This window comes from Peromyscus eremicus, chromosome X (assembly GCF_949786415.1).
Source record: "Peromyscus eremicus chromosome X, PerEre_H2_v1, whole genome shotgun sequence".
Taxonomy (NCBI): domain Eukaryota; kingdom Metazoa; phylum Chordata; class Mammalia; order Rodentia; family Cricetidae; genus Peromyscus; species Peromyscus eremicus.
In genome coordinates this window covers 54953194-54978134 of record NC_081439.1, presented here as the reverse complement: position 1 = coordinate 54978134, position 24941 = coordinate 54953194, and the positions used below count along the sequence as shown (strand labels likewise).

Below are 24941 nucleotides of genomic sequence, written 5' to 3'. Positions count from 1 at the left end.
GGGATTTAAGGATGTAGTGTGAAAAGTACTTGGCTCAGGGACACAGTGGTCTTGGTGTCTGGGTTTGCTACAGACACAGCTTGAGTGATTCATAAATTTCTAACCACTTGACTAGGAAGTGGCTACTTGTCCACATCAATGGGAAAGGAGTCTCAGAGTACATGGGAAGAAACTATAATAGGGTTGCCATTTTGTCTGGTCCCTAACATTCCTCCTTACACACTATTTCCATGCAAACATCATGTGGCACTCCACGCTGGAAATCAGAATAAGCCCAATCTATAACTACAGGAACTCCAGTGAATGGCTGGGACCTCTTTCTCATACCTCTGCTTTTGGCTCATATGAGTTTATTGGCTCACTATATGGAGGCCTGCAGCCAAAGATGGAGTGTGATGGAAGGGTTGGCATGGGGCAGGAACAGATGGCCTGTCTGGCCCAGCTTGATCTCAACAATAGTTAGAGCAGGCCAGGCCCTATCAGAGCTTGTTCAGTTCCTAGCTTTACACTGGACTAGGGATTTCTTACTGTACATCACCACTGTTTGAAACTTCCCTGAAGATTACCTACTCCTATGCTACAAAAGTACTGACAAGGTTTCTAACGGGTGGGAGACAGGAGAACTCACCAGAAGGTCCTTGGAGGCCAGGGGGTCCTTGAGGACCAGGAGGGCCAGGAGGGCCAGGTGGTCCCATAACAGTTGTTCCTGGAATCCCAGGAATTCCTGGAATCCCTGGGGGTCCCTGGGGTCCTGGAGGTCCTGGAGGTCCTGGGGGGCCATTGGGCCCAGGGGGCCCTGCTTTCTTTCCTATAATTACAGGATTCGGTGTTATATTTGGCGTTAGTTACTGTTAACAATGTACTGTTAGGAGTTCTAGAGACTCCCAATGATACAAGGTCAGCCATCTAGGAGTTTTTGCTCAAGAGCTGGACATGTTTATACTCCCTTGTCTGACCCACATTTCAAGGAAGATTTGAGGACATAGAAATAAACAGCCCTTAAGGAGCCCAGTGCAGCAGGGAAAAGGTTATAAGATATTAGAAGTGCCACATTAATGAGAGGGACCAAATGCTAAAACAGGTCAGTCAAACTTCAAAAAGGAGGCTTTGATCTGAGTCCAAAGGAGGAGAACAATTAGGAAAGCAGACGTAGGGGCCTTTAATGGTTCTTTTTAGAGTTTGACTATCGCTGATAAGTGTGGGACTTCATCTCATGTCCAGTGGGTGGACTCGATGTGATTAACCAAAGGATAATTAATGGAAGTCTGACCCCAGGAACACAGTCAGCTCCAGGAAGATTGGTCAGATGTGCAGGGGATGGGGGTGGATAGGGGCTGCACTGGCTGCCGAACAGGAGTGAGAAGGAGGTTTGGAGACGAAGGTGGAGAGGATGAGAGACCGAAGATATCAAGAAACAAGAGAAAAGGAGGAATAGCAGGCAGAGAGACCTGATGAGGGGGCGGCAGGCTCTGCTTTCTCAGCTGACCTCTCTAAACTCTATTTTTAAAGATCCCTGGGAAAGGAAATTCTGCAAACTCTCTTGGTTACATGTTCCAGTGTTTATCACCCCTCACTGCTCACTGTTAGGAAAGTCTTTGGTATATTTAACTGAAATCCCTCCTGTGGCCATTTGAACTTTTATTCTATTCTTTGTGTAGCTAGAGAAGAGTGGTTATCACCATATACATAAAACCTCATATACTCAAAGACATTAGGTTACCTATCAACTTCCATGTCTGTAGGCGAACTAATCCACCATCCCAGAGATTTTCTTGAGAGGCTATATTCTCAAATGCATTGTTTATCTGGTCTACCAACTTACCCTCCTTTCCTTCTCACTGTTTTTCCAGAACAGCCTCAACCCTCCCATTTCATATTCCAGTCCTTCTTTCTTCTAGGGTGTAGGCATGGTAAGTGTATCATAACTGTTCCTCCTATAGACTTTTTTTTTTTTGAGTAGACCCACCAAAAGATTATAGGTGGTCATGGATAAGCGTCTTTCTACCCTCTTAGAATTTCAATGGAAGTCCTAGGATTGGAAATCTTTTACAGTGCTCTTCCCTGAGACAGTGGCTTAGTTTCAAATATAAAGTTAGTGTTTCTACTGTTACGCTAAAACACCATAACCAAAAGCAACTTAGGAAGGAAAGGTATTTTGAGTCCTTTGAGGGAAGCCAAAGTAGCAACTCAAGGCAGGAACCTGGAGGCAGGAACTGCAGCAGGGGCCACAGAGGAACACTGCTCACTGGCTTGCTCCCTATGACTTGTTCAGCCTGCTTTCTTATACAACCCAGGACCACCAGCCCATGGATGGCATCACCCACCATGGGATGGGCCTACCCACACCAATCATTAATCAAGAAAATACCTCACAGAGTTTCCTGTGAGGCAATCTGATGGAGGCATTTTTCTCAATTGAGGTTCTGCTTCTCAAATAACTCTAGCTTGTGTCAAGTTGACAAGCAAACTAACACAATTCCCAAAACAACAAACAACAACAACAACAACAAAATAGCAACCAGACACCTTTACTTTAAACCTTTCTTACTGGTTCCAACTTCTCATTTCTCAGATATTTTAGTCTGGAAAATTCTGTCCTGATTTATTAGGTCCTCTTTTAAGACTAATGCTTCATGTCTAAAAAACCCCAAGTATTCAAGGAAAGGCTGATAAAGAGGCCAAGCATCCAGGTCTAACCACATGCTCATTTGGAATGGAATAGTGTGTCATTGTGGGACCTCTTCTTCAGAGAAGAAAAGAGTAGTCCTGAGAATATTTCTTCAAGAGGGCCTAGAGGGCCTTAAAGACTTAGAGGACCGAAGTGTGGCATTTGCCCTGAGCTTAGCAGTTGAGATGGGATCTGCCCAGTTTCTAGACCTAGCCAATTTGAAGATGCTGAGGAGGAAAACCATTTTCCTTTGGATTTGTGTAGCTTCCAAATCAGGCTTATTTGGCACCAAACTTGCAATTCTAGTTAGTGGAGTGGAAAGAACCCGGATCTGGACTCTGGAGATAAGAATGTAAGCCCTAGCCCTGCCACACACTCACTTCGGACCTTAGTTTCTCCATCTGGGAAACAAGGAGCGTGGCCTCCGTGCTGCCCCTTTTTGAGACTGAGGTTCTCCAAGGAAGACTGCACTATTGTCAGTTGGAAAACTTCCCCAGCCTGGAAGCAAGGTGTGCTTCTCCCTCTTTCTTTTCTACTTGGAGTAGACACTGAAATTGATGCATATCAGGCTGTCCTGGGTTCCAGCGTTTCCATCTGGAGGGTGTTCTGTGGGTAGCACAAGCTTCAGCTCCAAGAACGTGAGTCCCTTGTAATTGCTTAATGTAATTTTAGAAGAATTAGATCCAGAGCCCCCTCCAGTCCAAGAAAATAACTGTTGCAGTGTAAACAGAGAGTGATCACTTATGAAAATGTTAGAAGGCATCTGAGAAGAAGTCCCTGCTGGAATTCTGCAGCTGGCCTTCTGCTTCTCTGTACTTGGACAAGGAAGTTCCTACAGAAAGTTCGGGCCAGAAAAGAGAATGCAGAAAATGACCTCTGGACCAAGAGACTGAATTCCTTCTTTAGATTCCCTCACTTTGACAGAATACTTCATGATACAAAAGCCTAGAGACGTTTGTACTGAGAAAGTTACCCTGTGTAGTCTTAGATAAAAGAATAATCACATCATTTCAAAGCTAAACTTCATCAAAGAGGCATTTCCCTAACCTTTCAGCTAAGTCCCAAATGTTGAAAAACAATGGAAAGCAAGTGAGTAAAGGGAGGCTGGGGTAGGGGCACGGAAAAAAGGGGTGTAATGGGAAGAGAGAGGGAGAGAGCTGTGGGAGTAGGAAAATTCCATTAAAGGGTGAAAATTAAGTGAACAATTCAATTTACTTCTTCAGGTATGTGCCTATTCACTGTGTCCAAGGAAATCCATATTAGATGGCTTCTAAATCACTTTTAAACAAAGTAGATATTTAAGGCTTATGTGCATTTTCTTCCCAATAAAGTTTCATGCAATGCTAAGCAATGATGTGAGTTATAATTCTTTTTTAAAAAAGATTTATTTATTTATTTATTATGTACACAGTGCTCTGCCTGCATGTGTCCCTGTATGCCAGAAGAGGGCACCAGATCTCATTACAGATGGTTGTGAGCCACCATGTGGTTGCTGGGAATTGAACTCAGGACCTTTGGAAGGACAAGCAGTGCTCTTAACCTCTGAGCCATCTCTCCAGCCCGAGTTATAATTTCTATCTTGAAGCGATGTGGTGAGTTAAGAACCAAATACTTGAAACTCAAATTTACTTTCTTAAAACACAGAGCATCCTAGTGGTGACTACCTGGGAAACAGCAGGACTCTGCACTCACTCCAGCTCTCTGGTGTTTACTAACTTTGTTCAGTTCAGGTCTTCAGAAGGCTGGGCAAATTTCAGCCTTTTTTTTTTCAATAGGATCACACATTTGACATGTAGCTAAGGGTACCTGAAGTGGTACAGTACTCTAGTGCTCAGAGGACTGGCAGGCTACCCCTGGAGTTAGCCTTTTTAAGCAGTTTGGAATGCTCTAGAAAGCTCCATAAATCTAAACAGACAAAATCACTTGAAGAACTTTTTTACATTTATTTATTTTATTTTATGTGTCTAAGTGTTTTGATGTATGTATGTATGTATTTAGACTACATGCATGCCTGGTGCCTGAGGAGGCCAGAGGAAAGCATTATAATGATTCCCTGGAACTGGAATCACAGAAAGTTGTGAGCCATCTTGTAGATGCTGGGAACCACACCCAAGTCCTCTATACAAGCAATGGGTGCTCTTAACAGCTGAGCTGTCTTTGCAGCCCTGGTAAAGAATTTAAAGGTCCATAATCCAAGCTGCTTGGGAGGCCTAGGCAGGCAGATCACTAAGTTTAAAGTCAGCCTGGGCTACAGAGTGAGTTCAAGCCCAGCCTGAATAACTAAGTGAGATCATGTCTCATTCAAAGAAAGTAAAAGAGGGCTAGTGATGTAGTCCAATAATAGAGCATATGACTAGCACAGCTATAGCCCTGGGTTAAATTTCCAGTATCATATAGACAGAGAAAAAAAAGAAAGATTTTTTTTTAAAAAGGGAAACTCACAAGTTTTACATTATCCCTGTCTTCCTTTCATGTCAGAACCTAGAAACAAACAGGTACAGAAACTGATTTCACAGTTGGTTCTTTTAGTGCAAATGAGTGGGTTTTATTTGCCTAGTCCTTACAACCTGCTTTCTCTTTGGATTCTCTTTTTTTAAGCAAGCAAGCAAGCAAGCAAGTAAGCACTCTACGTGCTCCTGGCTAGTCCCATGTTAGGTGCAATGTGGACTTAAGAAACCAAGGACAGCACAGTGAATCGCTCCAACTAGCACCTACTTTAGAAACACAAAAGGAACAGAGTAACACAGCAGCATAGCTTTTTCTTTCTCTTTCTTCATCACAGAGAAAATGATATTGAATTCTCAAAGCAAGAGGTATCATCTTTGATCATCTGGAAAATTGAATAAAGACAGCTTTTAGGCTAAGAACCAAAGTATTGATACTTTTCCATAGGTAGTGTTTCTTTTCTCTAAAAGTGGTCTTAGGCCTTCATTCATGTCTGATAACTGATCTGATAAAAGAGGGGAAGGAGAAAAAAGAAGGCAGTGGACAGAGCAAGAACGGAAATAAATATGAACTGGAAACAGAGATGTAAAAAGGAACAAGAAGGAAGAACCAAAAAATGAGGGCTTGGAGTAGAATGTAGTGGTAGAGCTTTTGCCTAACACTCTTAAGGCAAAGGCCCTAGGTTTGATCCCCACTGAAAGGGAAAGGGGAGGACACAAGGGACAAATCATTGTCATCAACATCATTATCCAACGGAGGTAACTTGCATGTGTTGCTAGAGTCAATTCTATCTTCCATTGCTTGTTACTGAAGAACAAATTCTTGCTCTTTATAAAGTATAACACTCAAGTAAATGATTGTATAGAGCAATGGCTAACTAATGTTGAAAGAAATTAGTGCAAAATCCTATCTCATTCATTTTTTTCTAATTAAAAAAGACATGACAATGTAATAAAGTCAGAAACTCAACTTACCCTTTTTCTTGTTTTTAACAGGACCTATTAGAAATAGAAGATGGAAGATTAAATTAGTAGAAAATTTAAAAATGTTTATTCTCTAGAAAGTCATTAAGAGTGACCCTCAAGGCACTGAAAATTTAAGGGACCCTCATAGCCATGGGCCAGGTTTTAGACGGTATCTATTGCCCAACTATCAAGCTTCTCCTATCTGTTTGCTGGCTGTTGAAACCACAAAAAACACATGAAGGATTCCTCCCTTAAGAAAAAACAAATCTTCCCACTTTAGTTAGGAGTGAGAGAAAGACTATTCCTCTGTAGAGATGAAATGCCCAGAAACGCACAACTCGACAACCTCAGGACAGCATTCCATTAATTCTGCGAGTCCTGAGGATGCAGAGTCATGTATTCAGGTGAAGCTGGGACATGAACTTTCAGATGGGGATACTGTTAGTTTTTTTTTTTTTTTTTTTTTTTTTTTTTTTTTTTTTTTTTGAGACAGGGTTTCTCTGTGTAGTTTTGGTGCCTGTCCTGGATCTCGCTCTGTAGACCAGGCTGGCCTCGAACTCACAGAGATCCGCCTGCCTCTACCCCCCGAGTGCTGGGGTTAAAGGTGTGCACCACCACCGGCGCAATGTTATTCATTAAGCAGTGCTGTTTACTGTGTAAGAAAAGCCACAAGGCACAACAAATCCACTATAAGAGTTTATTAAGAGAAGGAACAGAGGGGAATGTGCTTAGGCCTATGGAGATTGTGCAGGGAGAGAGGAAGAAGGAGGGGGGAAGAGTCTGTGATCCACTTTTTATGGATTCCCCTACACATGTGCATATGGGCTTATGTAGCTACGCCACACATGTGCATAGATTATGTGATCATGCTGCGCACAAATTATACGACCATGCAGTGCACGGATTACATAGAATGTAAGGCCCCAGGATGACCAAGCCTCCTTCCTGGCTACTGGATAGCGCATGTGCAGCCATGTAGCAACAGATACTAGAAGGGAAAAAGTGTTGTTCTTACAGAAGGAGCAGAACGGCAGTAGTTTCCTTTCTAGTCACTTCTTTATTGTGATTTATTTTGTTAGTTATTAGAACAGTTGCAACCGTAATACATTCATGTCAGAGCCACATGCACTCCCACAGCAATTTACCATAACTTAATAGATGCTTTAAAGGAAATGCTGATAGTTTCATTGGTAGTGGGATCAGAAGTATCTTCTCATGTATTACTTTTAAGGAGAGCAGCTTTAATCAACAGAGAGAACTCTGACTTGGAGTTTATACCCATAAATTAATGCTTCTCTCAACCCTCATCAGAGAAACTTTTCTTTTCTTTTTTTTTTTTTTTATTATAGTAGATAGTAGTTAACACGAAGCCCAGACTGGTCAAGGTGCAGTGAATAAGAGTGCTCAGCTCTAAATGAGAAACCTACATCACACCACTGATCCCAAGGGATCACACCACACCCAGGGATCATTGTGGGAGAGGGGGCAGAAAGACTTTAAGAGCCAGACATGGTGGATAAATACAAGAATGGATATTCTTTTTATGGATAAAAAAGGACAGTTGCAGATATGAAATCACAGCACTTGTGACAGAATGCACAAGGCCCTCATAAGCTCAATCCAGATAAAATCCCAGCACGGAGAGGGGAGGTGGGTATGAAGTGGCACCCCTAGCTAGGCAGCTGTTGGCGACTGACAGCTGCTGGGAGAGCCAGAGTCCGTTTTTTTTTTTAAGAGTGGGGTACCTGCTGCTGGACCATGCTCCAGTGGAAGGCCATGCATCAAGAGTATTTGGACAGCACAAACTGTACTCGCTGGGTTAAAAAAAAAAAGACGCAGAATTGGTTGGGTAGAGAAATGGGGTGGATCTAGAAGGAGCTGGGTGAATATGATCAAAATACATTGTACAAAATTCTCAAAGAACCAATAAAAATAAATAAAATATATAGTAAAATGAAAAAGAGGGGGGCAGGAAGTTGCCAAGGGGTTGGGCTGAGTTAAGGTCAGAAGTGGGAGTAAATAGGATCAATGTACATTGTATGCATGCATGCATGAAACTCTCCAAGAATTAATAAAAATACTATATTAAAATAAAATATTTTAAAATTAAAAAGGTTTTCAATCTTTATAGCAGACATTCTTGTTACATGTATAAACACACATAAAAGAGGAACAGAGAAATATCTTATCAAGTACCCATTAATAAGCACTCTTAGCTTTTTATGCTTATTTAGAAAGCTTGTAGGCATATTAATATATATTTTTATTAAATGTGATGAAATTGAAATCTTGTTGATGATCTTTTTGTATGTAAAGTATTTGCCTGTTTGTTTTTGCGGTGCTGGTGATCAAACCCAGGGATTTGAACACACATTCTATTACCAAGCAACATCTTCAATTTTTTCTTTTTCTAGCTAAATAATTATATTTCTACATTCTGTTTCTTAACAATTTTTTCAAATTTACTTTCAACTGATTTCTTTTGTTTTACTAGCATATATTAATTATAAACAATGGTTTCATTTGGCCATTTTCTTATACGTAATGATATAATTTGATCACACTCAGCACTTCCATTACCCTGTCTCATCCCCCTGCTATTACCAATTACATTGTGGTTTTTAATATGAAGGCATTTAATTAATCACTTTTGATGGACATTTAGGTTGTTTTGAGTTTTTTATGAAAACTAAAAATTATAATAAATACAATAAAATAAAATATAATATAAAAAGGGTGCTCAAAGTCCTTTCTTCTTCTTTTCTGGTCACAGAAGGGCTCCCATAGAACTTCTGCTTAGTAAGCAATTGTCATATCCCTTGTAGGGGGACACAAAAGTATAGATAACATTGTTATTAGATTATATCACATTTCCCACAAGCATTAATGAGTACATCATCTCAACAATATAAGGATTCCTTTTTGTTCTAACATCACTCACTCTGACCAATAAATCAATCTTATGAATTCCACCACCGGCCTCTAAGCCCACCCCTATAACTGTCACATCCATTTCTTTCTCTTCAAGGCCATGGTAGTTTTCCAGTTTCTAGACAGAAAATGCAAGGGAGCTAGAGCTGTCCCATACTAGAAGTACCTAAGTAACAGAGACCAAATCAATAACTCCTTCTCAATTCCATAATCTGTAAGATAAACTCATCTGTTTTCTTAATAACGCTTCAAAACCTTATTCTTACCTAATTCAGAGTACTACCATTGTCACATGTTGGTTTCATGATAAGAATCAACATTTTTTATATCCTTCTAATCCCCTCTATCTGTAATCATCATACTTTCTAGATGCAAAACCCCACAGATATATCAGAGTGGGACAGATAGCTGTGAAGAAGTTCAGACTTCTTTGATAAACAGAAAATTGAGATGATCAACATGTACAGACAGTCTGCTTTTTTGCCATTGGGAAAAGAATGCTTTATGATAGGATCAGAGTTAGCATTGTCCAGTGATATTCTAGTTCTAAACCAACCACAGAATGATCATAAGGCAAGTGAGTTTCCTTCTGATTCCTCATCTGCTCTATTAGGGAAAACTACATACTCCATCTTTATTCGAGACCTAAGATCAATGAAGGAAAACAAGTTGGAATTCTGTATCCCATTAAATTCTCCCTTAAAACAGGAGAACTAGACTCTCTAACAAATAAAAATTGAGGAAATTTGTTGCCAGTAGATATACTTGGAAGAAATGTTAACAGGTCAGGAATTTGGATCTGCATAAAGAAGGGAAGTGAGTTAGAGAACAGATGAAGGAAGATAAGAAACAAGATCTAAAGAAATACCACACCAATAGACATGCTAATACGGAAGGGGACATCTCATAGACCTCACCTGGACAAAGAACTACAGAAAGCTGAGAAAAGCAGAGAGGGGGAGAAATAGTCCTTTCTAGGGATGAGCCCCCTAATTGGTTATGCGAAACCAAGTGATCAGCCCTGAAGTCATATACACACACAAAAGCAAATGGACTCAGCAGGTTGCACTGACTTAAGTGTTTATATATGTAACAAAGAAAAAGTCCATGATTTTGGGAGGAAGCAAGGTAAGGAGGTACAGGGAGGGGTACAAGGGAGGAAAGGGGAGAGAGGGGGAAATGATGCAGTTAAATTTTATCTTTAAAAGCTAAAAATAATACATTTCAGGAAGTAATATGTCTTAAAACATTTTATTTTTTATTCTCAAATTAGTAGGTAACAGTTTTGTTGAAAATAATAATAGGAAATATATATTCCATAGTTATGGCTTATGGATCTGTGAAACAAATGATAACCAGGGCTGTCCATGTGACAGTGGGCTCATCAGTGGCTACACAACTGGAGAAAGGACTCCCCTCCCTAACCTCTGTAAATGGTTGCTAGCTGCTTCTCAGGGTACAGTGAGCCACATGTACCTCTCTCCCTCATGGCTGACTGTTGACAGATCCAGAGCAGACAAGCACAGCTGCTCTGAGTTCACAATTGCAATGACTATGTCATGCCCAGAAGGTAGCATTTCACAGCCCTTCTGCCTATCATCTGCTTCTTATATTCTTTCTACACCTCAGTCATGATGTTCCCCGAGCCTTAGAAGGGGTGGTGTTGTTTAGGCCTGAGTACTCAACAGTTACTTATTCTCAGCTATGAGTCTTCTCTCACTGCTATTCATTATAAAAAGAAGTTTCCCAAAGGCTGAAAATACCATGTGTGTATGGGTATAAATATAAATACAAATATTTAGAAAGTGATTTGATGCTATGTTCATTTAGCAAAACAACATTAGAAAACTCCATGAGTTTTTTTAACCAGCTTTATAGTTTCAGGCATTAATTTCCTTCTGTCTGTGGAGCAGGTCTCACATTTATCACAGAGTGGGTAAGGTGCCCTCATAATACTCATCCACTATTTCACCAGTGGACACATCCTGGTACGTAGGTGGTATTAAAGGACACAAGGTCAACATCTGGGTGAAAGTATTGATGTGTTTTGTATTGGTGAGTTTTCTCCCCTAGCATCCTATATTGCATCTTCTGGCACAATATATGTTAGCCAATAGGGAGGGATCTTCCAGTTAAGTTCCAGCTTGATTTGTTTACATCATGCAGTCAAGGTATGTGATGTCTTCAGCTCTAGAGTTTTACTGTCTAGTGTAGTGGAATATTATTTTAACGTGTGTTACTTTTGTTTATATTGCATTTGTTTAACTCTGTGAAGCTGTGTTACTGTGCCTGTCTAAAACACCTGGTGGTCTAATAAAGAACTGGCCAGCAGGGAGGCAGCAGAAAGAATAGGAGGGGCTGGCAGGCAGAGAGTATAAATAGAAGGAGAAATTTGGAAAGGGAGATCCAGAAGGAGCTAGAGAAGAGGAGGACATCAGGGGCCAGTCACCCAGCCACCCAGCTACGCAGCAAACCACAGAGTAAGAGTAAGATTTACAGAAGTAAGAGAATGGGAAAAGCCCAGAGGCTAAAGGAAGACAGAATAATTTAAGAAAAGGTGGCTAGAAACTAAGACGAACTTAAAGAAAATGTGGTAGATATACACAATGCAGTAAAAAACAATGACAGCATGAAATTTGTAGGCAAATGGATGGAACTAGAAAATATCATCCTGAGTGAGGTAACCCAGACTCAGAAGGACAAACATGGTATGTACTCACTCATAAGTGGATACTAGATGTAAAACAAAGGATAACTAGACTACATTCCACAGATCTAGAGAAGCTAGGTAACAAGGAGGACCCAAAGAGGGACCCATGGATCGCACTGGGAAGGGGAAATGAGATCTCCATGAATAAACTGGGGATGAGGGAGGGCAATGGAAGGTAGGGGATGGAGGATGAGGACATAAAGGAACAGGATGGTTGAGCTGGAACAGTGATGGAGTGGGAGAGCAATGAAAGAGATACCATGATAGAGGGAGACATCATGGGGATAGGGAGAAACAGGGTGCTAGGGAAGTTCCCAGGAATTCACAAGGATGACCCCCCAGTTCAGACTACTAACAATAGTGCAAAGGGTGCCTGAACTGACCTACCCCAGTATCAGATCACTGAATATCCTAACTGTCATCATAGAGCCTTTCTCCAGTAACTGATGGAGACAGATGCAGAGATCCACAGCCAAGTGCCAGGCTGAGCTCCAGGTGTCCAGTCAAAGAGAGGGAAGAGGAATTCTATGAGCAAGGGTCATCAAGACCATGATGGGGAAACCTATAGAGACAACCAAACCAAGCTAGTGGGAACTCATAAAATTTAGACCAATATCTGTGGAGCCTCCACGGGACTGGACTAGGCCCTTAGCATAAGCAAGACAGTTGTGTAGCTTGATGTGCTTAAGGGGCCCCCTGGCAGTAGGATCAGGATCCATCCCTAGTGCATGAACTGGCTTTTTGGATCCCATTACCTATGGTGGGACACCTAGCACAGCCTTGAGGCAGGGGAGGGGCTTGGATCTGCCTCTACTGAATGTACCAGGCTCTGCTGACTCCCCATAGGAAGCCTTACCTTCTTGTAGGAGGGAATGGGGGGTGGGGGGAGGCTGGAGGGGTGGGAGAAGAGAAGAGGGGCATATGTGATTGGTATGTAAAATGAATAAAAAAATTTCTTAATTAAAAAAAAGAAGAAAAGTTGGCTAGAAACTAAACCGAGCAAAACTAAGGCCGGGCATTCATAAGTAATAATAAGGCTCTGTGTGTGATTTATTTGGGACCTGGGTGGTGCCCCCCCCCAAAAAAAAGAGTAAAAAACAAGAACAACACTTTGGTGTCCAATTTGGGGCTCAAATATCCACCTAGAGCCTGAGAAAGCTAAACAATAACAACAAAAGAGGGATACAACTCCTTTAAGAGTTTTGGTCAGACAGTTTCTGCCGGTCACTGAGCCCTTGAGCAGCTAGTACGTTAGGTTGGGTGGGAACAAAAAACTAAGTAAAAACACCTGCTGCAGTGCAAGCATTGGCATTCTAGAGTTCTAGGAAGGTTGAATGCAGTTCCTAGTCAGACAAACCTTTTAACTGCTTGGTTTTCACAACCCGAGAAGTGGGAGGAGCCAGCTGAGCTGGGTCTGGAGGAGGATCCAGGTGTAGGTTAGCAGTTCACAGGTTTGCTTAAATGGTAAAAAAAGGCTAAAAGATATGCAGTAAAAGAGGTCCAGACGGAAAAACCTCTAAACAGGTTACAGTGTGTTTAACAATGTGCGAAGGCCTAAGAAAAGGAAATGGGTATAGTCACAGAAAAAAAAATGAATGGTTTATAAAAGTCTTTAAAGAGAGAAGTAAAGTAATATAAAAAAGAATAAGCCACGTAAGATGGAAAATACACAGAGAATCTGGATCCTATATGTTATTGTGTTGATTTGAATGTTTTGATTGCTGTTAAGCAAACAACAGCTGCTAAAAGACATGGGATTGTGAACTGGACTGCTAAATTGAACCAGCCTAAATACTTTAATTAAATGCCTTAATTTTAAAAAGTGAAAAATATATTTGTCAGATGGTAATAAAACATGCTTTGGAGTTTTGTTCCCACAGGAGATGAGAGGCTGTGGATTCCTTCAGTGTTAATATGGATCAGGTTTGATGAGGCGATACCTCCTGAGTCTTGACAGGTGATATCTATCAGCAAAGGTTACTGCTGGTCTTCCCAGGACTTGGTCATTATCTCAAATTTTCTCTCTGGAACCCTAAAGATACTTTGTCCACAGATAGCGGGAGGAAGTATGGAGAAAACTATGCTCACATTCCCAAGAATCGGGGTGTGTGGATGGCTGTTAGTTATTGGTGGGTTATGAATGTTTGTTATCATTTAGAAGAATATAGAATATTGATACAAATTTAAAGTTATTTTTGTTACACTGTGTATATGTTTCTACTCTTGTTAAAGGATTTTTGTATATTGATAAAAATTTAAGGTTATTTTTGTTACAACATATTGTATGTATGTTTCTATTTTTTTGTTTGAGGTATTGCACCTATGCAGTTTATTTAAAAATGTAAGGTAAAGTTGTAGTTTTTGGAAGCTATTATTATAAACTATATAGGACAATCAAGAAACATAGGTCAGTAGTTAGTCATTCATAACAATCAAATTTGTAGATATGTTAGGTATGCTTTCTAGGTTAAATAGATATATTTTAGATAGATAGATGGTCTTCAAACCTTTCAAAGACCTTTAGAATATGGCATTTAAAATGTTTTGTTAACTTAAGGTCTTTCATGACAACGAGACACATCTGCTTCAGGCAGCACTAATTTACTTCAGAGATATAGGCATTGAAGAAACTCCATACAGAGTTTACTTTCATTGTGGCCACTGGGCAAAGAAACTGTTCTTGCCTTTAACTGCTGACAATGTGCTGTGAAGTCTGGACATGCAGGACACACAGGAAAATAAGACTGTTGAACTTTTCCAAAACAAGGCAGAACAGTCCAAAATTCCTGCTTCATAGAAAAGTCTGCCAGATACTCTAGGCCTGTAGGCTGAAGATGGATGCCCCAATGTTTCAGAGGAACTTTGGATGACTGTCCAGGCAGTCAGCTGTCTCTGTTGTTAGATAATATTACATCCTTCTGGGTCTTTGATGGAGTTGAAGACTAAACAGTTACAGTTGCAGTTTTTCTTAGTTATGATAGAAAGTAAATTAGGTGTAAAATTTTGGATTCACTAAGATAGGATATATAATGCATTATTTTCTCTGAATGTGATAACTACACATGGACAGAATGTTGTGATTGTAATCCTTATTTGATAATCATTATTGTATATAGTCTTACTATGTTTAAGTTAAAAACCTTTCATTTTTATTTAGACAAAAAGGGGGAAATGTAGTAGAATATTATTTTAAGGTGTGTTACTTTTGCTTATGTTGCATTTGTTTAACTCTGTAAAGCTGTATTATTATGCCTGTCAACCTGCTGGTCTAAAAAAAAAGCTGAACAGCCAATAGCAAGGCAGGAGAAAGGATAGGCAGGGCTGGCAGGTGGAGAGAATTAATAGGAGCAATCTGGAAAGGGAGATCTAGAAGGAGCTAGAGAAGGGGAGGACATCAGGGGCCAGCCACCCAGCCACCCAGCTACACAATCAGCAAGCCACGGAGTAAGAGTAAGATTTACAGAAGAAAGAGAATGGGAAAAGCCCAGAGGCAAAAGGTAGACAGGATAAGTTAAGGGAAGCTGGTTAGAAACTAAGCTGAGCTAAGGCCCGGCATCTATAAGTAATAATAAGCCTCCATGTGTGATTTATTTGGAAACTGGGTGATGGGCCCCCTCAAAAGAGTAAATAAACAGCAATAATCTAGTTCTGTTGGGAAACCAAGAATGAGGGCAATAGCTTGTGTTGCTTTGGAGGGCTGTGATAACTTCTTGATCCTCAACTCATATGTCTTCTTATATCCTTAGTTTTGGTTAACTCTCTGTCTCTATCTCCTCCTGTACTTTGTCCTTCCAGACCCCTTTCCATTTAAACGTTACCACCCTAGTAGTCTTCCCTGCTGTACTTTCATTTCACATGAATTCTACTGTTTGTCCCATTCAGGCCTCTTTTCCCAACACACGGCCCTTGTACAACCTCCTGTTCTACATAGATATTCTAAGTTAAACAAAAAAAACTAAAATTCTGAAATTATGATCTACATATGAGAGGGAACATGCAGTATTTATCTTTCTAGGCCTTTTCCTCAGTATAATTTTTCCAGTTCCATCAATTTTACTAAAATATTCATAATTTCCTTTTTTAGTATTGAATAGAAAATTCCATTGTGAAATTATATCATAATTTTTCATTATGCCTTTATCAGTTGATGGACATATGTCTTATTTAGGGTTTCTATTGCTATAATAGAACATTACAATCAAACACAACTTGGGTAAGAAAGGATTTATTTCAGCTTACAACTCTCAGGTCACAGTTCATCACTGAGAAAAGTTAGGGCAGGAACTCAAGGCAGGAACCTGAAGGCAGGAACTGAAGCAGAGGCTATGGAGAATGCTTACTGGCTTGTTGTTCATGGCTTGCTTAGTCTGCTTTCTTATACACCTCAGGACAACTTGCTGAGGGGTAGCACCACCCTGCCATAGAATGGGCCCATCCAATCTAGTTGGGTGCATTTTCTCAATTGAGGTTTCCTTTTCCTAACAGCTCTCACTTGTGTCAAGTCAAAAAAGTGGCCAACACAAAGTTTAGGCTTATTTGTTTTCCTTATTGGTTTTCTATTGTGAAGGAATCATGAATGAACATGGATAGATGTGCAGGTATTCTGTCATAGAGTCCTCTGAGCATATACCCAGGAATGGTATAGTTGGGTCATATGGCAGATCCATTTCTAGCTTTTTGAGGACCATATACACTGATTTCCACAGCGACTGTACATGGTTACACCCTCACCAACAGTCTCTTTCCCTACATCCTCAACCAGCATTTGTTGTCCACTTGTTTTCTTCTTAAAGACCACTGTAACTGGGGTGAGACGGACTCTGAAAGTGGGTTCTGATTTGCATTTACCTAATGGCTATAGATAGTGAACACTTTTAAAAGTGCTTATTAGCCATTTTTTATTTCCTCTTTTGAGAACTCTTTATTCAATTTCATAGTCCATAGATTGTAGTGTTTTCTTGAAGTTTAAGTGTTTTGAGTTCTTTGTATCCTCTAGATATTAATCTTCTGTGAGGTTTACAGCTGACAATTCTCCTGGTTGCCTCTTAGCTCAATTAACCATTTCCATTGCAATACAAAAGAATTTTAATAAGGTCCCATTTGTCAGTTGTTAGCCTTATTTTCTGAGCAATCAGTGTCTTATTCAGAAAGCCTGTACTTATGCCTATATCTTACTGTGTACACCCTATGTGTTTAAGCAATTACAAAGTTTCAGGTGTTACACTGAGATCCTAGATTCATTTGGAGTTCTCTTTTTCATGTGTGTGTGCAGGGTGTGAGATATAGACCTCACTTCCAGGTATACAAAGGTTTTACTTCCACAGATTCTTAATCCAAAATATCACATGAACAGTCTGTTTAAGAGTTTTTGCTTCTTCACAAACTTCACAAGCCAGACCTCCATCACCTGCATTTCTCCTAACAGTATCTTCCAAATTCCCAGAACAGTTCATTAAGCTCTGAGCACTTAATGGTTTTTCTAGCCTAAAGTCCCAAAATTCTCCCCCTTCCTCCCACAGAATATTCCAAGGCATAAAAGCCACATGGTCAGGTCCATCACAGCAAGAGCCTACTCTCTGGCACTGATTATTATTCTAATTTGTTTCTCTGTTGCTGTGATAAAACACTGACCAAAAATAGCTTGAGGAGGAAAGGGTTTATTTGGCTTACATATCCCAATCAGGGTCCATAACTGAGAGAATTCAAGAGGAGACAGGAACCATGTTTACTGGCTTGTGGGATATTCTCTTTCCAGGTGACTCCAGTTTGTATCAAATTGACAAAAAGTAAACATTAGTACACATGCCAACACTAGCTCAAAAACAAATGAACTATACATTTTTAAAATAAATTTTCTAGCTCTAGGCTTTTTATTACAATAACAGAAAATGGACTGAGACAACAACCAGGAAGGATTTATTCCTTATATATAAAGCTAGATTAACTTAAAATTAATCAATTCAATCTATCTTATATCAATAAGCTAAAGAAGAAAAATCAAACAGTCATATCAATAGACGTATCAATAAAATTCCACACACCTTTATGATGAAAAATTCCATCCACTAGGGGTCAAGGGAATTTCCTCAATTTAATTAAGAATTCTATAAGAAATCCTATAAACCACAAGTTGAGATAACTAGATGCCCCTTAGGACTAAGAACAAGTAAAGGACATCTTTTGTCACCACTATAATTTAGCAATCATTCTGGAAATCCTAGCTCATATGACAAGATAAGAAAAGGAAATAAAAGGTAAGGAAGAACTAAGACTGTCTATTCATAAATGCTATAATTTTTCCAGTAGAAAATCTTCAAAAAATTCTCCTGGGGCTAAATAGAAATTAACATAATGTTTCACACTTAAAAGTCTAATATATAGAAGTCAAATTCTTTCCTACATATCAGTAACAAACAACCAAAATTTGAAATAAAAGATTACAGCACTATTTACCTTAGAATGAGAAAGAAGACGAGGTAGTATTTTGGTATAGATTTAACAAAATATGAGTAAAAATAAAAAAGATATAATATTGTTAAAATGTCATTTCTTCCAAACTTAACCTATAGATTACATGTAATTATAATGAAAATCTTAGGAAGATTTGTAGATATTAACAAACTGAATCCAAAGTTTATACAGAAAGGTAACAGATACAGAATATCAAATATGATATTGTGGAATAAAAATAAAGTTGGAGACCTGCCATTCTTTGATTCAAAATTTACTATAAAACTATAGCAAATCAAACCACTGTGTTCTTTTGAAACAGTAGACACAGACTAGTGAAATAGAATACAGAACATAAAAATAGACCTGAAAATAGAGTCAACTGATCTTTGACAAAGGAGAAAAGGCAACCCAAGAGAAAAATGATAGTTGTTTTCCTACATGGTGCTAGAACAATTGGGCATCTACACGCAGACAAGTGAATCTAGACACAGACTTTATACCTTTCACAAAATTAACTCAAAAGGGGTTAGAGATCCAAACCTTAAGCACAAAGCTTTAAAAATCTTCTGAGACAACATAATAGACTTGTAGTCAACTTTGGGCTTGGTCATGAGTTTTTAGATAGAAAACCAGAAGTATAACTGGAGGGAAAAAAAGCTAAGTTGGTTTTCATCTTCAAATTAGAACCTCTTCAGAGAATGGAATCACTAAGCGAACTTTTAAAAAAGCTGTGGCTATCTGGCGTGATGGTACATGCACTTGGAAGGCAGAGGCAGGCAAATTTCTGAGTTCAAAGCCAACTTTGTCTACAGAGAGTGTTCCAGGACAGCCAGGGCCATACAGCGAAACCCTGACTCAAAAAAACAATACAAAAACAATAACACATACACAAACAAAAACCAAAAATAAACAAACAAAAAGAAGCCAGAGAAATATTTGCAAAAACACATGACACATTTTTTTTTAATAAACTACTTTTATCCAAAAGATATTTGAAAATAAAAAAGAAGGAAATGGAGAACTCAATTAAGAAACAGGTAAACATCTAAACAGAAAACCCAACAATCAGGAAAGAATCAAATTAAGAAATGTGTAAAGATATGAATAGAGACGTAGCTAAAGAAGATACTAAGAAAGGAAGAAAAGATTTTGTCATGATGAAATTGCAATTTAAGATGATGAGACAGTAGTACACAAAGGGCTAAAATCGACAACACTGACATCAAATCTGTGAGAGAATATGAAGTTACGGGAACTGCCAGTTCACTGCTGGGGGCAATGCAAAGTGGTACATTTGGGAAACCAGTCTGACAATTCTGTAGAAATTGACCCACAAATCACACTCCTAAATATTTACTCAAAGGATCTAGAAATGTATGGCCACACAACTTGCATACAGATGCCTTTAATCAACATTATTCATTATTGGCCCAAACTGTGAGCAACTAAGATGTTATTTAACATATGATTGGATAAACAAATTGTGATATATCCATACAATGAAATATTGCTCAGCAATAAGAAGAAATGAGCTTTCAAGCCACATATGGATTCAGAGAAAACTTAAATGCATATTATTAAGCATTTAAGAAAGAAGCCAGGCTGAAAATGATATGTACTACCACAAGACACTCTTGAAAGGGTAGACTATGAAGAGGAAAACCATCAATGGTCGCCGAGGGAAGAGAAGAGAGTGACTATATGGGAAGTCTTTCTGTTCAATTTTCTGTGGATCATAGCTCTTATAAAAATAAACTATAACTATAAAATATGTTAATAAAATATATACTAGTTTAAAAGTAAAACCTACTACATGTAATTCAGCATGGATCTTTTAGCTTTATACCAAAGCTTCACACCTTTAGCCTCTGTATCTTTATTCTGTCTGTCCTCTGTGCTTGCAAAGTTCTCCTTCAGCTTCACTTTCTTTCAGTGTCTACTCATCCTTCAAGATGCATCTTAGACATCAGTTCTTCTCTGTCCTATGATGTACCGTTCCACTTATCAAATTGCAATCTTTTATTGTGTGTTTTACTTACTATATTTTTAACTCTTTGATGGTAAGGACTATGAATTGTTCACCACTGTGTCTTCAGTTTCTAAACCATGTCTTTTTATAATAGAGGTTCAAAAATGTTTGTTTGATTAACAAATGAATGGCTGAAGGAGGAGGTAATTATAGATGTGAACCAAGAGTCTTCAGACTCCAACTTACTGCACCTTCCATTATGCTGAATCATCCATACCAAGTATACTGACAAATAATTTCCAAATTTGTCCATTTGTACAATTTGCATAATTGTATCACTTTATAGAGTTTTTTTTAGAGGAAATGAAAATGATGTATGTGAAACAAGTACTCAATAAATGTTCATTTTATTGTTTGTTGGTTGTGCAGGAAGTATAGATGCCTTCTACGCTTTATGTAGAGAGCAATACCAGGGACCAGTCATAATAAAAAATTTTTCAATACCAGTTGGTAAAGAGATAAGAGGAAAGAAAAGGGAATGGATGTCAGATGAGTAGGTATAGAACTAGATATTTTTATTTAAAAGCAGGAGGCAAAGGGGCTGAGTATATAGTTCAGTGGTAGAGTGCTAGCCTAGGGTCAATCGCCAGTGCCACAAAACCAAACAAAACACCAAACAAACGTATCAACATTGTTTATGTCTTCAAATCTTGAAATCTTAAGTGTTTCTTTACTATTCTACTTTACACCGTTAGAATTATAAACAGAGAATGCACAAATAAGTGTGGCAAGCCCAATACATTTGTAGAAGATGGAAGCCATTAGCTTCAAAGAAGAGTGAGAATTCTGAATGAAAACCACATGGAATGTCCATGTTCAGAACTCAGATTATGATTCCAACATCTGCTGTGAGCATGAGAAAAAGTCCAGAAAAGGTAGGGCTGTGCAAGTTGATCCCACCCTACTCCATCCCACCCCAATCTCAAGTATTTCTGTGAGAAGGTTTGCATTCTTCATCTACCAATTTCCTTTCTATGCCTTAGAGCAGAGGCCCATCTTTTGGTTTCAGGCTTCACAAACATGACTTAAGTTATGAGCAGCTATGAAATTTTCTGGCTCACTTCTCTCTTGGTTTTGGAAAGACTCAAAAAATATTACTGTGGTTAAGGCAACAGTAAACCAGTCCCCCCCCCCCCTAACTGCTGACAGTTCAGAAGCTTAATAGTGCCTTAAAGTTCCATAAGGGATAGGTTTGTTTGTGTTATCAAAGATGTGCCCAAAGTGACAAGCATGTGCTCCTGCTAAAGAAACATTCTGCAACATTGAGTCTTTGGTCACAAGTGGTTAGGACGAAAAAAAAGCTAGGCCTAGGAAACAATCTATGAAGATGATTTGAGAAGTAGTACAGTGTAGTGCAGCCTTAAATATTTGTGTGTGTGCATGCTTGAATATATGTGACTGCACATGAATGTGCCCTTATCTGCACATATGTGCAGGTTTGTGTAGAGGCCACAGGTCAGCCTCAGGGTCATTCCTGAGGAGCTGGTCACCATGTTTTTCTTTTTTAGTACATTGATTTATTGCTTATGTTTCTCTGTGTGTGAAAGATTACTTGTATAAGCATTGGGACATATGTTCCATAGCATGTGTGTGGAGGTTAGAAGATAAGATAATTTGTAGGTACTTGTCCTCCCCTTCCACCACATGGATCCCAGAAATTGAACTCAGGCTGTCCGGCTTGGTGATAAGTATGTTTACTTGCTGAATTATCTTGCTGGCTCCATTTTGGCTTGCTGATTGTCTTAGGCCAATGAGCCCCAGGGACCTTGTTGTCAGCACCTCTCTAGTGCTCAGATTATAGTCATGTACTACCATGCCCAGATTTTACGTAGGGGCTAGGGTTTCAAACTTAGGACCTCATGTTTTTATGATATGTACTTTACTAACTTTTGGGATCTTACTAACTTAACTAACTAACTTAACTAACTTTTGGCGTCTTGAATCAGAGTCTCATGTAGTTGAGGCTGGCCTTGAAACCCTGTTCCTCCTGTCTCCATCTCCCAAGTTCTATACCTTTGTAGTCCTCCATTATAGGGAATATGAGGGAGCTGTATGATATTAACAGATGTTCTTGTAAAAATGGCTGGTTAAAAAGTTTAAGAAACACAGCATTAAAGTAAAATAGATTTTTTTCAACTGAAGACTTCTCATCTCTTTCAATAAATACAGTAGTGGGAAATGGGAATCTATATAGACAACATAAACATGTAGCATTTACCAAACTTCTTTGGCCAAGGAACCTTTCCCAAGAATTATCTATCTTTTGTTGAGTTAATACTTTGGCTTATATTCTTTGGGAATATTGGGGTTGTAGAAAGATCAAGAGCTTTGTTATCATTTCTGAACCAGGTTTGAATTCTAGCTCTAACATTCAATACCTGTATGATGTTGGGCAAGTTACTCTATCTCTCTGAATCAGTTATACTTTAAAAAAGAATTAATGATAGTAATATCTATATAAAGCCCACGAACCACAGCAATGATGATCTCAACAAGGTATTTCCAATGGTGGCACTTATATCTTGGGGGTAACCAGCAGCTGTCTAATTGAACTTAAGGTCCCTCAGTATGTGGGAGTACATGCCTGGTAATGTAAACCTGGCTAACTACCATGACCTGGTGAAGCCATGGATCTTAGGGGAGAATCTACTACTCCCACTTTCTTAAACTAGTATAATTTCTAACTGCATTCTAATTACTTATACCTACAGATAAGTATAGTTTTCATCCCTCACCAAAGAAGTTTCTTTTTGAAGCAGATGGGGACTACTACAGGAACCCACAACTGGTCAAAATGTAGAAGGCAACAGACCATGGGGTGTCTAATCCCAAATGATACATCTACAAACACAACTCCTATACCTAAGGTTCAGGGACCATTCTGGAAGCAGGGGCAGTAAGATTGTAAGAGACGGAGAACAATATGAGGGCTTTGAGGTAGTGTCTTCTATATATGACAGTGAAGTTGTACCCATGAAATATCAACAGTATTATCACCTAAACAAGGCCTGAATAATGACAATGGCAATTGACATGCCAATATGGGTGGGTGGAATCTCACAAGGCTCCAACTCTAGAGGAAGAGGTACAAATAATTAATGGCTACTGAGAGAGGAAGAATCGATCTTCTCCAGGGATCTCCTCCCCCCATGAGGTTAACCAATCCCAAGTGGTCAGCCTTAAATACATATACATATTCACAACACTAAATGGACCCAGCAGATTATACATATATATGTATATGTATGCTCAGTAATTAAAGAATAAGGAGGCATGACTTTGAGAGAGAGTGAGGGGACACAGGAGGAATTAGAAGTGGGAGAGAGAGGGATGAAAATGATGTAATATAGTTTGCATGTAGGAAATTCTCAAAAATAGTATCTACTCAAAAGAAAAGGTGAGATAATGCATAGTATATAAAAACATCTAAGCACTTGTAGATAACTATAATCTTCACTTTTATTTGTCATTATCATCATTATCAAACCACATACATAGCTAAAAGGGTGGCTAAAACAGCTACAAAATAAGTCTGGCCTGAGGACTCACTCAACTTTTTCTAAAACCATATTTCTTATTGCTTTGCAACTAAGTATAGGGAGAAGGCAAAGAGAGCTGAACAAGTTGTCCACAGACATAGCTCTGTAATGTTTTTGTTCTCTGACCTTGGCTGAATCACTTCATCTATCAACAATTCTCTTCAATGTAGATATGCACTAGATAACTTTTTTCTCTAAAGTTTCATAAGCCTTAGCTATAAAATGCTATATAAGAGATTTATAAATTTATTGTTAAAGAAATCAGTGGTACACGATAAATCCAATTATACAGGATGGTCCTGTATAACAAAGCTATTTTTATGTTCTAGCAGATGGTTGGCAGAAAGAGTGCTTTGCCAGTCTGGTTACAATGAATTTCATATAGTGAATAATTCTGTATAACAAATGCTTTCTCTGTTCCTTGACCCTGTAATAGCCACTCCCTAACATTACTCTAATCAACTACAGAAGTTGATTATGTGTTGCTTTCATTGTAGACACAGAGAGAGGAGCTAAGATAAGCCAATCTACAGAATTTCTAGAAGACTTTTATATCCAATTCCATTATTTTACAGATGAGGAAATGGAACAAGAGAGGTCAAGAGACTTGCCAGGGGTCATACAGCAATAAGTGGCAGAACTTTGAATGAGTTTGTTAAAGTCTTTCACCCAGTCCGTATATAAAAATGTTACATAAAACCAGAAACAGATCACAAAACTCTACTGTTTATGTGTCTCAATCTAGCAAGATATGCATTCATCCCTACCCATTATCCCTGCCTTTAAAGCCCTCTTCATAAGATGGCCCCTCTAATTTCATGGTGCATGGAGACACAACTTAAAGCATAATAACCTTTGCTAAAGAACTTCAGTTAAAGGCTTTTTGAAAGTCTAAATCAATTATGCCCATTGATCCCCTTAGATACATGCACAGCTCTTTCCACAAAGGCCTCTGATTAGTCATGTGTGTTTTTCTTATTATGAAATCATGTGGCCTTTTCTAAAAAAGCTAGGTTAACAGACATAAAAATCTTAACCACCATGAATATCAAAGGTTAGTTTTCAGGCTCCTGTTTTTCTCTTTTCTACACAGTTTCTCATGAGCACATTTTGTTCTAAGATTCAACCCTTACAGGGAATGATACTCTCCAAATCACAGCCCATGCCTCTGACTACCACTGTGACACTGCAATTTGAATGC

General features: G+C 38.9%; 1 protein-coding gene across 8 annotated transcripts in view; it reads right to left on the bottom strand.

Annotated features, from left to right (window-relative positions):
- Eda (ectodysplasin A) overlaps positions 1–24941 on the bottom strand; it is a 386616-nt gene that overhangs the window by 10414 nt on the left and 351261 nt on the right. For 6 of the 8 annotated variants that reach the window (XM_059251060.1, XM_059251061.1, XM_059251067.1 and 3 more), the window contains exons 3-4: positions 6088–6111; positions 629–808 (exon numbers count right to left, since the gene is read on the bottom strand). In XM_059251060.1, coding sequence (XP_059107043.1) covers positions 629–808; positions 6088–6111 — 204 coding nt within the window. The remainder of the gene's footprint in view (positions 1–628; positions 809–6087; positions 6112–24941) is intronic. The other 2 variants (XM_059251065.1, XM_059251066.1) reach the window with 1 other exon arrangement.